This window comes from Daktulosphaira vitifoliae, unplaced genomic scaffold (genome assembly GCF_025091365.1).
Source record: "Daktulosphaira vitifoliae isolate Bord-2020 unplaced genomic scaffold, ASM2509136v1 Scaffold_5, whole genome shotgun sequence".
Classification (NCBI taxonomy): domain Eukaryota; kingdom Metazoa; phylum Arthropoda; class Insecta; order Hemiptera; family Phylloxeridae; genus Daktulosphaira; species Daktulosphaira vitifoliae.
The window spans coordinates 14,955,358-14,968,509 of NW_026099576.1; the positions used below are offsets into that span (position 1 = coordinate 14,955,358).

The 13,152-nt window shown below is 26.3% G+C and overlaps 1 protein-coding gene across 6 annotated transcripts in view; it reads right to left on the reverse strand.

The window, feature by feature from the left end:
* Window positions 1-512: 512 nt before the first annotated feature.
* LOC126907445 (uncharacterized) overlaps window positions 513-13,152 on the reverse strand; it is a 19,832-nt gene continuing 7,192 nt past the window's right edge. For all 6 annotated transcript variants that reach the window (XM_050688735.1, XM_050688734.1, XM_050688737.1 and 3 more), the window contains 5 exons: window positions 6,527-6,635; window positions 4,615-4,768; window positions 3,483-3,566; window positions 1,667-1,818; window positions 513-1,190 (listed from right to left, as the gene is read on the reverse strand). In XM_050688735.1, coding sequence (XP_050544692.1) covers window positions 884-1,190; window positions 1,667-1,818; window positions 3,483-3,566; window positions 4,615-4,768; window positions 6,527-6,635 — 806 coding nt within the window. In that variant the 3' untranslated portion in view covers window positions 513-883. The remainder of the gene's footprint in view (window positions 1,191-1,666; window positions 1,819-3,482; window positions 3,567-4,614; window positions 4,769-6,526; window positions 6,636-13,152) is intronic.

The following is a 13,152-nucleotide window of genomic DNA, read 5'->3' on the forward strand; positions in this document are numbered from 1 at the left end:
AATAGAATTAATTACCTCTACTTCTAAAAAAAAGGTATTTTTTACAGCATGAAGATTTATATCTAGATAAAAAATATTGTTTAAATATTGTAATAATAGATTTGTCACTTACTTCCCAAAACTTTCATGTAATGTGGGGTTTACATAAGTAAAGTGTCTTATGGAAAATTATATAAATTTATATATTTTGTTTTATTTCAAGCAAGACCACAAAGTACAATTGTACTCGATTATAGATAAAAAGTTAATTATTTAAAAAAAATCTCGGTTTATTTCTTTATTAATAGATAAAATGAAAACAGTAACTAAGTAATGGATTTTTATTTTTATTAATGATTATTAGAAGCATAAAAATTAAATGAATAATGCAAGTTATGATTCTTAAATTTTTTTAATATATTTAATAACAAAATATAATGTAATTATTATAATAAACAGACTTCTTAGAAATTTACAGCGATTTTAGATTAGTACATACACATATGAAAATATGCATAATTGGTTTTAATATCTAAAACTTTACAATAAAAAAAAATTAAATAATGAAATCACGATAACAATAAAAAAAATTAGCAGCAGTATTAACTTTTATCAATGTCAAGTCTACATTTTTAAATTCAAAAATTGAAAAATCATACAAATTTTAACTAGTTAATTATCTAAAAATTGAAAATAATAACAAAATATAGTTAATACAAAAACTCAGATAAAAATACATCATTAAATTACAGCAAATAATGTAAAAATATTAATTAAAAAATAATAATAACAACTGATTGAAAAAACATAATATGAACATTATTCAAAATCATATATCTGTACAGATGCGTAAATATAATATTACAGTTAATAAACTGTGAATGAAAATATGTAATAAAATAAATTAGTACTTGGTAAACTTTTTAATTGGACCCAAGTTAAAATAACTGGTTGCTCCTAAACTATCTAAATTACCGGGTCTCATAATATTCATTATAGGCAAGCCATATTCACTTCCTTGTTGATTTAATTGAGCAATTGGTAAAAAATTTGTAATCCCCATTGACTGTAGTCTAGAAGCTACCCCTGGCCTATTAACATCTATTATTGGTATAACATATTGGGCACCAGCCATTTCTGCTTTGTGATATGTTTGTTTATGCTGATTTAAACTTGCAGAATTAGGATAACTAGCGCCACATAAATTGCACCTGCAATATAATAAATTTTAATAATAACACATTTTAGGTTAAGACAATTTTTATTTTAAAAACATAGTTTTCAATATAAACTTGTTTATAAGTTGACAGTAAAAAAAAATTAATATATACATCATATTTACATCTATATTATTATTTCAGTTTATTAGTTTTTATCATTGTTATAATACATGGTGTCTCACCATATTCTTAATAACTTTTAATCCAACAAGTATTTTGCATTGCTTTATTTTAAAATTTTCAAAATAGTCATTTTTTACCAAAAATTTTGATGGTTAATAATAACTTAAGAATTAGTACTTATTACAAGCATTTTAATACTTTAAGCTGTACCCAGATCAGTAAGTACAACAGTAAAAGCTGCCACTTACCCCCCCTAACATACCTATTCTATGTATTAAAAATTTCTGATAACTCGATTAGTACTAATTTTATTATTTAAACACTAAAAATGTATAAAAACTTACTTAAACGCAAGTTTAGTCGATTTATGTGCCAAACTAATATGTTCATTTAGACTATCAATATTCAAAAAAGTTTTTGTACAATGAGTGCAAGGATAATACTGCGAATTACTTCGAGGTTTATCAGGTCCAGTTAAATCAACAGTGTCAAGCTTCTGAAATGAAAATAATATTAATTAGTTATAAAAAAAATAAAAAAATATTTAACAATCTATTAATTTAAAATTTATTTCATTTAACTAAGACCATTCCAAAATTGTATAGATCATAAAATTGTTTCATGTATAATTGTAATCATTGTGCGACTCGCTAATAATAGTTTCAAAATCAAATCATCCTTTGTAATTCAATGCATAAGTGAAATTTCCTTAAAATTTTTGAGTTTTGTTGGGCTTACCTAATTTTACCCTCCCTAAAAATTATTTTAATATAACAATACAATATATTATTAAAATTTTCAAAAAAAAACTGTATATTATATAATTATTCATAAATTTTGGAGAGAATTAGCCCCTCAAAGCCACCTAAATTTCACTCTATGCATTCATGTAACACAGCAATTGTGTAGCTGTGTCAAATTTTATAATTATCAATACAACACCGTTTTAGAAACAATACTTCATATCCAAAAATCTCGTAAGTCTAAATATACACTAAAATTAGCAATAAAAACATACTTAATTTTGTACACAAAACTGAGACCATGATGATGTTAATCACAACCATAAACATTAAATTACAGAGTTTAATATTTTCATTTGATAACATTGTAAAAATATACTTGAAATTTGAACAATCATAATTATTATTAGCTTAATGGCCAATTATTATTATACGATTATGTACATGTATATTTATTTTACACACATTCTTTTAAACAAGAGATGATGAAATCAAAGAGAGGTAATCAAAATAATACGCTTGATATACAAAACTATTTATATTTAATAAATGATAATTTTTTTTTTTTTAACTACAATATAACAACAGGAAATGTTTTGCAAATTAAATGATAAACCTTTAATGAAACATGTTTAGGTTGTATTACAACTAAAAATGAAAATGAAATTCTAAAATAAGTTTTTGCCGATCTAATAACCAAATTTTTTGAAGGCAATGAATTTAGAAACAAAGTACTTGGTATGAATCAAAAACCTAACAATTTCTTTAAAAGACTTTTGTTGATGACTATTCTTTCCTATATTTCAAGATTTACTCTTCATCATAATTTTATACATTATTACATTCGATCTTAGTTAAAACGAGGTATGGAAGTTCATTGTGCTACAGTAAATAGGGAAAATTTGAAAGGTTATTTTGTATACAGGCTGTTTCTTCACTTCACTTTGTATACTGTTTGCTGATCAAACACGCAGTAAATTAAAAAAAATTGTTTCCATCATTTGACTTTCGTATATACAATTTACATTTTTGTTGGGCTATACGTTTTATTGCCATCTTATTAGCCTAAATAAACAACACTATTTTATGTACAATGCATACATGAATACCTTACATAAAACATTATAATTAAAAGTATAATGTCTGATATTAACTAGGCACATTTTTACATTAAAATTGAGTTACTGTTACAAATTACTGTGACAATTTTTGAGCTATTATGTTTTGTGATGCACATAATTTTGTAACTTTCTCAGCCAAAAAAAGCTTGTCAAAAAGTTGTGCACGTTTTTGAATTACTTGAATAAGTAGGGAAAAAGTTCAATTAAAAAATAAATTGAATTAAGTATTAAATTACCAGAGTAAAAGACCGTTTTTTTTAATTAAAAATTAAATACATAATAAGGAATATACTTACTTTACTTGGAGAAGTAGGTATGATAGATACGGCTGAATTTAAACTTAAACCAGCAGGAATACTTATATTGCTTGCTGTATCCACCTAAAATAGAGTTCCCAATTCAGAGGTTAATTCTACAAATGTATAAATATTTATAACAATAGAACAACAAAGAAAAACTTAAATTACTCAGTGTAATTTTGCCTATTTATTAATATTTTTTGTTATTTATTTTATTAAAACACAAAGGATATATATAAATATAATATCACATTACATTATATTATATAACTGTCACATTGTTGTCTCAATATCAAGACAATGTTTTCTAATTTTACAACATTTTTCATAAAAATTAATAGCAATTAATATTCTAGGTATCTAAACACCTAGAATTAAAAATTTTAGGGATTCTAAATTAATTTTTTACCTAAATTATTTTATACAATCAAATACCAAATAAATTATAATTAACATCCAACCCTTACAAGAATTTTAATACATAGTGTAGAAATGTAGCAAGGGTGGCTTGTACTGGCATATATTTATAATGTGTACTACGCTCACACTTATACTAACTGTGTATTGAAATGATTGTAACTTAGGATAAGTACTTATCCTAAGTTATTATTGACATATTAAAATGGTTTGTAAGAAAAGGGCTAATAATGATTATTTTAAAATTTCAAAAAAAAAAAATGTTTTTCTCATCAGACACAAATAATAAAAAATATTCTTTTACCAGTCTAAAAATGTAAAAAAAAATTACAATGAAATTATAATTGTATCAAAAGTTATTGATTTAACATTTCTTTGCAACTCATCCTGTATAATATATAAAATAAGGCTCTAATACGTAATTCAAATATGTATTATTCTTTAGAACTCTCTTAATAAAACTTTAAAAATCTGCCATTGAAAGTATATATCATTTTTATAATATCTAACTATTGAAATACGATTTTAAGAACTTCATAATTATAACAAAAATCAAAAATTCTTTCATTTCAAAAATGGTTAAATATGTGTCGATATTGTAGGTACAGATTTCTCAAAATTTTTATCTACAATGTTTTAAAATAAAAGCAATATATTTTTAATTAAAAAAAATAATAGTACAATTTTACAATTATAAATTAAATTTACTTACAGTACTTATGGTAAGTCCTCGTTTACCTAACAGATTAACAACATCCTTTTGAGTGACAGGTGACTTACTTGAAGCACTAATAGATTTTGTAAGAGATTCAGATAAAGATTTGACAATTGGGGGAGTTTTATTCATTGTATTTGAATAAGTATTCCTAAAAATACATAATAATGAATAAAATTATTACAGTAACTTTATATATTAACACCTATTTTTAAATTATTGTAACATCAATATAATAAGTTTATTATAATAAAAATAATATCAGTGCAGGGACCCCCACAGAAAAATTTCCCTAGGGGTGCAAAAATTATTAACAACAGTTTAAGCCATAGAGGCAATTTTTCACATCCAAAGACTTAGAAAAATACAATACTTCTTTCAAATTTCATAACAATACAATCTAATTTTTTACTGAAAATTGTATTTTAAAAGGTTTTGTGAGGAAAAAAAGGTCAAAAAAAATGTATTACTTTGACAAAAACTCAAATTCAAAATAATTGTTAATTAGTGTTATGAATAACATATTTTATTAATTTTTATGTGACACGAAAAATTCCAAAAATACAATGGCAACTCCTAGTCCCCCCACCGATCGCCTCTTTATCAGTAATTAATGTAACCAATAGATCTTCTTCTACTTCTTCCTCGTCTTAATCCCAACTACTTGTTGTCGGCCACCCTTATCCTAAACTTCCACTTGATACGATCTCCCACATCAACTGTCCTCATATTGCATTCTATTCAGTTATAAATTGTATATTTTAAAATCACCTCTTTTATAATTAATTTATATTATTAAATAGAAACATGTCTCTGACAAAAAAAAAAAAATATTCGAGTTAAATTGATTAAAAACACAAAATGGTTCAATAAGATTGAATATAAAATTGAAAGTTTAAAATCCTAATTAAATATAAATTAGTTTTATTCGACGGTAAATTTAATTAATTTAATTTGAAGTATATTATGTATAACATAATAATCTAAATTAAATTAAATGTTCTGGTAATCAAACACAAATTACCCAAAATATCTTAATAATAACAATATTATTGTTACAAAAACAGAAATTATTATTTTATATTTTTAAATAACTAAAATACATATCTGTGATTTATATCCAAAAAGTAAATAAGTAACGCATTCAATAGTATCCCTTCATCTCTTTTTTGGTTCTTCTACCTCTTCTTCCTTCAACATTCATTTCTATAACTCTTCTTAAAGCTTCCAATTCTCCTCATAACATGACCAAACCATCTAAGTCTATTTTCTCTCATCTTATGCACGATTAACTCTACACCTATACTCCCTCTTATATGCTCGTTCCTTATCCTATCTTCTCTAGTCACTCCACTCATCCCTCTAAGCATTCTCATCTCTGCTCTATTCTCTTGTCAACTGCCTAACACTCTGAACCATAGCTGGTCACCTACAGTCTTATAGAATTTATATTTTAGCCTCATTGAAATTCTTTTATCGCATAAGACGCTAGACTCTTCTCTCCACTTCAACCACCCACACTTAAACCTGTGTCTTATATCCTCGTCAATATCACCGCTCTTTTGCACAACTAACCCTAAATACTTAAAACTTTCCCCCTCTACAATCACGTCCACCCCTATTGTCACTGATCTCCTCATTTCACCTTCCTTGTGTTCTCCTTTGTCAAACTGATACTCTATATATTCTGTCTTACTTCTACTTATTCTTAAACCCTTTTCTTCAAAATATTATTTCCACACCTCTAGCCTTTGATTAACTTCCTCCCTATTTACACTATATCATCAGCAAACAACATGCACCACGGCACCTCTCCTTGTATTTCTCTAGTAATTTCATCTATCACTATAGAGAATAAGTAAGGAGTTAAGTAATTAATTAATGTAAACAATAGATAAAATATGCAAACCTATCAGCTGCAAACCGTTTAACTGGAGGTGTAAGTCTTACAGGCATAGGTGCGGCTCTTTTCATGGAGCTACCTCTCACACCAGGAACCATAGTGGCTGGTCTTCCTCCTGAAAAAAAATATTAAATGTATCGCCTAATACTTAAATAATTTATCTGGATTTTTTTTTTAGTTCAAATTTTGCTTTTTAATTTAATTTGGATTTGATTAAATGATAAAAATAAGCATATTAGTTTTCCCACATTTTTTTAACAAATAAACTTATTTGACACCTAAGTTTAACCAATTTGATTTGATCGACTGACTGACTTATTAATATTCAACCTTGATATTAAAAAAATGTCAAGTTGACAAATTTAAGTAACTATAAGAGGGCAAGCTTCACCCTTTAGTTACATTATTGCTAAAATTATTTATTAAATAGCCTAGAACAAAAAATATACTTTACTTTCCATATTTATAATCCATAACAGTATCAATACAAAGTATCGTAACTTGTTTTAATATAAATCTATACAGATCGATGAAATAATCCAGTAAATCCGTCTAATAAATTGACTAATATACAAAATAAGATGTCTGGTTACATGGTCATATATAACCTTCTATGTTGTATTAGTTTGTACAGTACAGGCTAATAGTTTGAACACACACGAGAAAATAACATTTCTATTAGTTTATTCATTTATTTTATGAAAAAAAATTTTTATTTACTTTATTTGGAATGTATAACATACATGGTTTTAACATTTTTTCATTATTCTTAATCTATTTTATGGAAGTAAAATTTAAAAAATTAGAAAATATAAAAAAAATTACTTTGGTTGATCGTCTTGTGTGACTACCTTTTGCTTTAATAATTTTGGCACAAATCTTTATCATTCTTTTGACAAGTTACAACATTTAGATATATTTACCATCTCTTTGCAATCGACTGATAACCATCGTTGTCATCAATGATGCCATCGATGATACAAAATGTTCTTTAATCTGGTTACTTGGCAGTTGATGCTATGTTGTTTATTGTCATGGTAACTGAACAAGTTCTAGTCGTAGTATTAATGAATAATTAAATACAACAGTGAAAATTGGCAGAACGAAAAGAATTAAGTGTGGAGAAATGGGCTCAAATCGTTATTTTGCAAAAACAAGGTAACTCATACTGAGACATTGTTAAAATATTTAAGATTTCTTTGAGCGCAGTTCAAAAAACAACAGCACGGTATTAAGAAACTGACGTAAATACTGTCAAAAAAAGTCCGGTCGGGAACTCAAAACAGTTCAGAAAATCGTCAACAAGATTCATGCTATTAACAAAAACGTTTGTTTGAAATCCGTATTAGTTTAAAAATCAATGAATATTATTTGGATTCGCCACTTTCTTTAGGTATATTCGGTCATATAGCAGTCAATAAATAACTTATCATCCGATAAACAGAAGAGACTTGATTTTGCAAAAGACCATTTTATCTGAATCACTGATCAGTGGAAATCAATTTTATGGAGTGACGAGTCAAGTTTAAACTTTTTGGGGAGTCATCGATAACAATACATCCGCCTAAAATTCCATGAAAAATACAAACTACAGTGTATTATGCCTACCGTGAAACATGGTAAAGGTTCCGTGATGATTTGGGGCTGTTTCGGTCAACTGAGAGCTGGTCAACTTAAAAGAATCGAAGGATTCATGAAGGAAAAATATTATACTATACTATACAAAACACTACGCGATACCATCTGGCACTTAGTTAATAATTTCATTTTTTAACAGGATAATGACCCAAAACACACTTTTCGCTACTGTATAGTATACTTAGGGAAAAAAACAAAAGGATGGTATACTTAAAATATTAAAATAGCTTCCTCGGTCTTCCGATTTGAATTCCATCGAGTTTCTGTGGGATAAACTCGATTGACGAGTGCGAAATTTAAAACCAACCATCCTTTGTCTCTGGAATTACTTAAAGAAAGCGTGGAACAATGTACAATTAGAAACATTACAAAAACTGGTTAAAAATTTGTACAAAAATTATAAAACACAAAAGGTCATTTTAAGAAAATGATTTCTAAAAAATGGATTAAGAATTATAAGAAAACTTTGTGTTCTATACATTAATATTATGTAAATTAAGTAAGTTATTCTCATAAAATAAATAGATCAACTAGAAAAATGTAATTTTCTAGAGTGTATTCAAACTTTTGATCTATCTGTATACAATCATTTATTTCAATATCTCTAAAAATTGTTTCCAAGGTCGTAGCTGGAATCAATTTTCTCATGGGTTTTCATTCAAATGTAGTCGTAAAGCAGCCAATTTTTATTTTTTAGAGGCTAAATTTTATTTTTTCCTTCCAAAAAATAATTTTTATAAAACAATGCATTAACTATGCTAAACTTCTGAAGGGCTGATACCCATGGTCTCCGCCTGATTCATATGAAACCAAATATATATTTTCATATAACGATATGCGTTACTTAGTTACACAGAACTAATCGGAATCATAACAATATAGATAAGTTCTCAACTTTATTCTGGCGCCTGATACACACCCAGTCAATCATCGTAGTTCGTCTCTTATCATTAGTCAACATTTTATAAATATATATGTATATAAAATATACAACCAATATGGCGAACTACAATGGGCTTGGTGTGCGGAAGTAGTTCTAGAAACATTTGTTGAGAACATGTATCTATTTTGTAACAACGAGAATATTATGTTTAAAACAGAAGCTAAGATAAATTGAATTGGAAAACTTAAAGCTTTATAAGGCGATACGGTTTTGTTAAACATTTTCCGTAGAAAAGGGAATTTTAAAGTAATTGTGCCATCAACTATTTTATAAGTATTTTTCACGACCTCACCCCGTTTTTAAAATTTTTGATTTTGAAAACGTTAGTCGTTAAAGATTACTGCTCGCCGAATATGCCTCGTCTGTGGAATTTCTTCAACAAAACCGGATCGTACTCTGTTCAAGACGATAATGACGTCGTGTTCAGTACATTTTATCGTGGTGGTTTAAAACTAGTAATGGATATTTTTGATTAATATTTTAAACTATCGAATAGTATTTTTTTATAACTATCGAAAAACTATTCGAATTGTTTTTATACAACCGAATAGTTTATTTTTAGCACAAACTATCGAATGGTTTCAAAAAATATTCGATTAGTTTTACCTAAAATTTCTGTTCAGTACACTTAATTATTATAAGAAGATAATTAACGAATACTTAAAATAAATTATTATATAATTAATAATAGTAAAAATTAGTTATGGGCATATTTTAAACTATCGATTAACTATTCGAATTGTGTTTATACAACCGAATAGTTTATTTTTAGCATAGACTATCAAATATTTTAAAAACTATTCGAATATATTGTGTAACCATCGAATATTTTTACTACTCAAATAGTTTTTGAATGACTATCGAATAGTTGGATAGTTACTATTCGATATTTCCCATTACTATTTAAAACTAGTTAGATACGAGTTTATTTTTTTTATTAATTTATAACAATAATAAACTATATTTTTAAATGAAACATTATACATATAATATACTAAACGACTCATGCATTCCTGCGAGATAAAAGAATTATATACAACATATAACTTAATTATTACACCAGTGTTAACACAATACGAGTGTTGTTCAATAAGTTATCGTTGTAACTCGTTGACAATGAAATTGCTTGTGACATATACTGTTGTCCTAGTAAAAAGTGTATACGACAAAAATTGAAATATTATTTCATTGTAATAAAATAATAACAATTTAATGACGCATCTTTGAAATTAAGCAAATTTACCGTATCCAGCTTAGAAGCCGAGTTATTGAGAATTTGGTTTATACGTATTTTGTAAAAGTAGACCTAATACCAAAAAGAAAATAAAACACTAGTACTAATAAAAAAGTAGTATAAAAACTACCCACAAATACAATCATTTTGCTTAGTACAACTCAATATTACTAATAACAATTCCGGTCAATTGACAAGATTGTCGGGCCGCGGGGGATGAGCGACGGACATTGTGACGGAACCTGAGATAAAATTAAACTAAGAGACCAAAATTATGTTTACTTGTGTGATATCAATATGTTTTAAATTTATATAGCTTTATTATTGTATGACTATCCCCATAAAATAATTATATAATATTTATATAATCATCAATGACATATAGTGTGTACTGTATTATGCATAGTGTTCAAAATTTGTTTTTTTTATCCTTTATATTTAATTTGCTTTTATTGGAACTCCTATTTTTATTTTGTTGACATAGAAAAGAATATTTCAAAAAATTTTGTTCTTATAATATTTTTTGTTCAACCATTTTAAAATTGTTTAAAGATTTGGATTTAAACTACTAATTTGTCATTAATTTGGTTTTCATAATACCAAAGACAACAATAATCTATGTTTCAATGGCTTATTAAATATTTTCATGATAACTATCAAGAAAATTTTTTCACATCGATCATTTAACAATGAACAGCAGAAAACTTGGGTTGAATATAAGAGTAAACGTCTTTTAATAGACATGAGTTATTAAAAATAAGATTTCTATTCAATGGACAATATCAAATTGTATCAGTGAATATTGACGAATACTGTATGCTAAATAATAAATTATCAATTGAAAATTAGTCAAAATTGCTAAATTTAAACAAACAATAAGAGATGAATGTTTTATGAAATAAAAAGAACAACGTTTTTTCCTATCATATTATTAACTAAAAATAGAAACTCCCATTTATAAAGTATAGGTTTTTTAGTCATGAAGTGATAAAAAAAAAATTATTTAACAACATATTATTATATAGTATTTTTAATCAAACAATATTTTCTTATAAAAGTTAAAAATGTTCAATAGTTTTCAAGAAAATTGGTGTCTTATCCTTAATGAATTACCTGTATGTTGTTAAGATAAAGGAGTTATAACGAGCGGTTTTGATAAAAGTGATTGATAAAAATCTTTCGTGGAAAATATATTGAATTTCTACCTATGTAAAATAGGAATGCAAAATAAATTATTGGTATAGGATGGTACTGATCATTTATTAATTCTTTGATGAGAAATATTCATAAGCCTCTTAGGTACATATAAAAAGTAACTACACAGCTGTGTCAAAGTTTTATTTTAAATCATTACACTTCAAAATCGTCCATTACTGAGCGTTTTTAATGTATCCGAGAATACATTTCTTTTTAGATAATAAATGATTTAGATATGTGATACGGCTAAGGAAAACAGACAGATATGGGTTTTTGGTAAAGGAGTCGTTCTACAGTTTTTTCAGTGGATTTATTAGATTCTACATTAAAAAAAATAAACGCTTCGATGCAAATCTTTAAATAGTGTTTAATTTTAAAAAAAAACCCAGCACAGGGGGGTCGCGGCACAGTGGTGACGTGGCATAGTTGGATCAAGTAAATGATATCTGACAGTGATTAAAATCACTATCAAAAATAAACGCTTCGATGCAAATCTTTAGATAGTGTTTAATTTTAAAAAAATTGGTGTTTTATTCCAAAAGCTACTTGATCTGCTGGTTCCTTATTAATATCTCGATTAAGATAAAGTATGTCGAATGAAAAAGGGTTTATTAAAAAATATTATTTCTCATAAAAAAATTGTGTGGATCCATAAACTTTTCAATAAGTTATAGCATTATAAAGTTAAATATAATATAAATAATAAAATCGAGAATTTTCACACGAAAATAGCATTCGGTAGCCATTTTCGCCGTGAAGACAAGTCCAGAGGTCAAATTTTTTTTTTTCAAATTAAAGTATATTACATTAGCTTTAATTTAAGATATATATAAAAGTGTCAGACCTTCCGGAACATTTTCAAAAGTTAAGTTGAAAAAGTTAATTTTTTGTGAAAAAGTTGTCATTTTAAATCCCCTCCTGTGGGCAGAAAAAAGGTCAAATTTACAAAAAAAATATACCAAATGATAGGTAAAGACATCAAGCATCTATATAAAAAAAAATTATATTGATATGTTCATTTTTGAAAAAGTTAGAGCATTATTAAGTTAAAAATATAAAAAAAAATTATTTTACAAAAATCGTAATTTTTTATTAACTTTGATGTCAACTTTCACCACGAAGACAAGTCCAGAGGTCAAATTTTTTTTTTTCAAATTAAAGTATATTACATAAGCTTTAATTTAAGATATATATAAAAGTGTCAGACCTTCCGGAACATTTTCAAAAGTTAAGTTGAAAAAGTTAATTTTTTGTGAAAAAGTTGTCATTTTAAATCCCCCCCTGTGGGCAGATAAAGGGTCAAATTTACAAAAAAAATATACCAAATAATAGGTAAAGACATCAAGCATCTATATAAAAAAAAATTATATTGTTACGTTCATTTTTGAAAAAGTTACGGCAGTTTTTAGTAAAAAAAATTGAAAAAATTTCGAAAATTAGCGATTTTTAAATTTGTAATTTTTTTGGAGGTTTCCCCCATTTACGGGGGAACGAGGGAATTTTTTCCTTTTTTGAGGGTAATGTCTTCGACTAGATACGATTTGTGATCTTTTGACGTATCGTTGAAAGAAATCCGTTCGGTGAGAGCTGAGAAAAAGTGGTAACAGACACAAAAAAAAA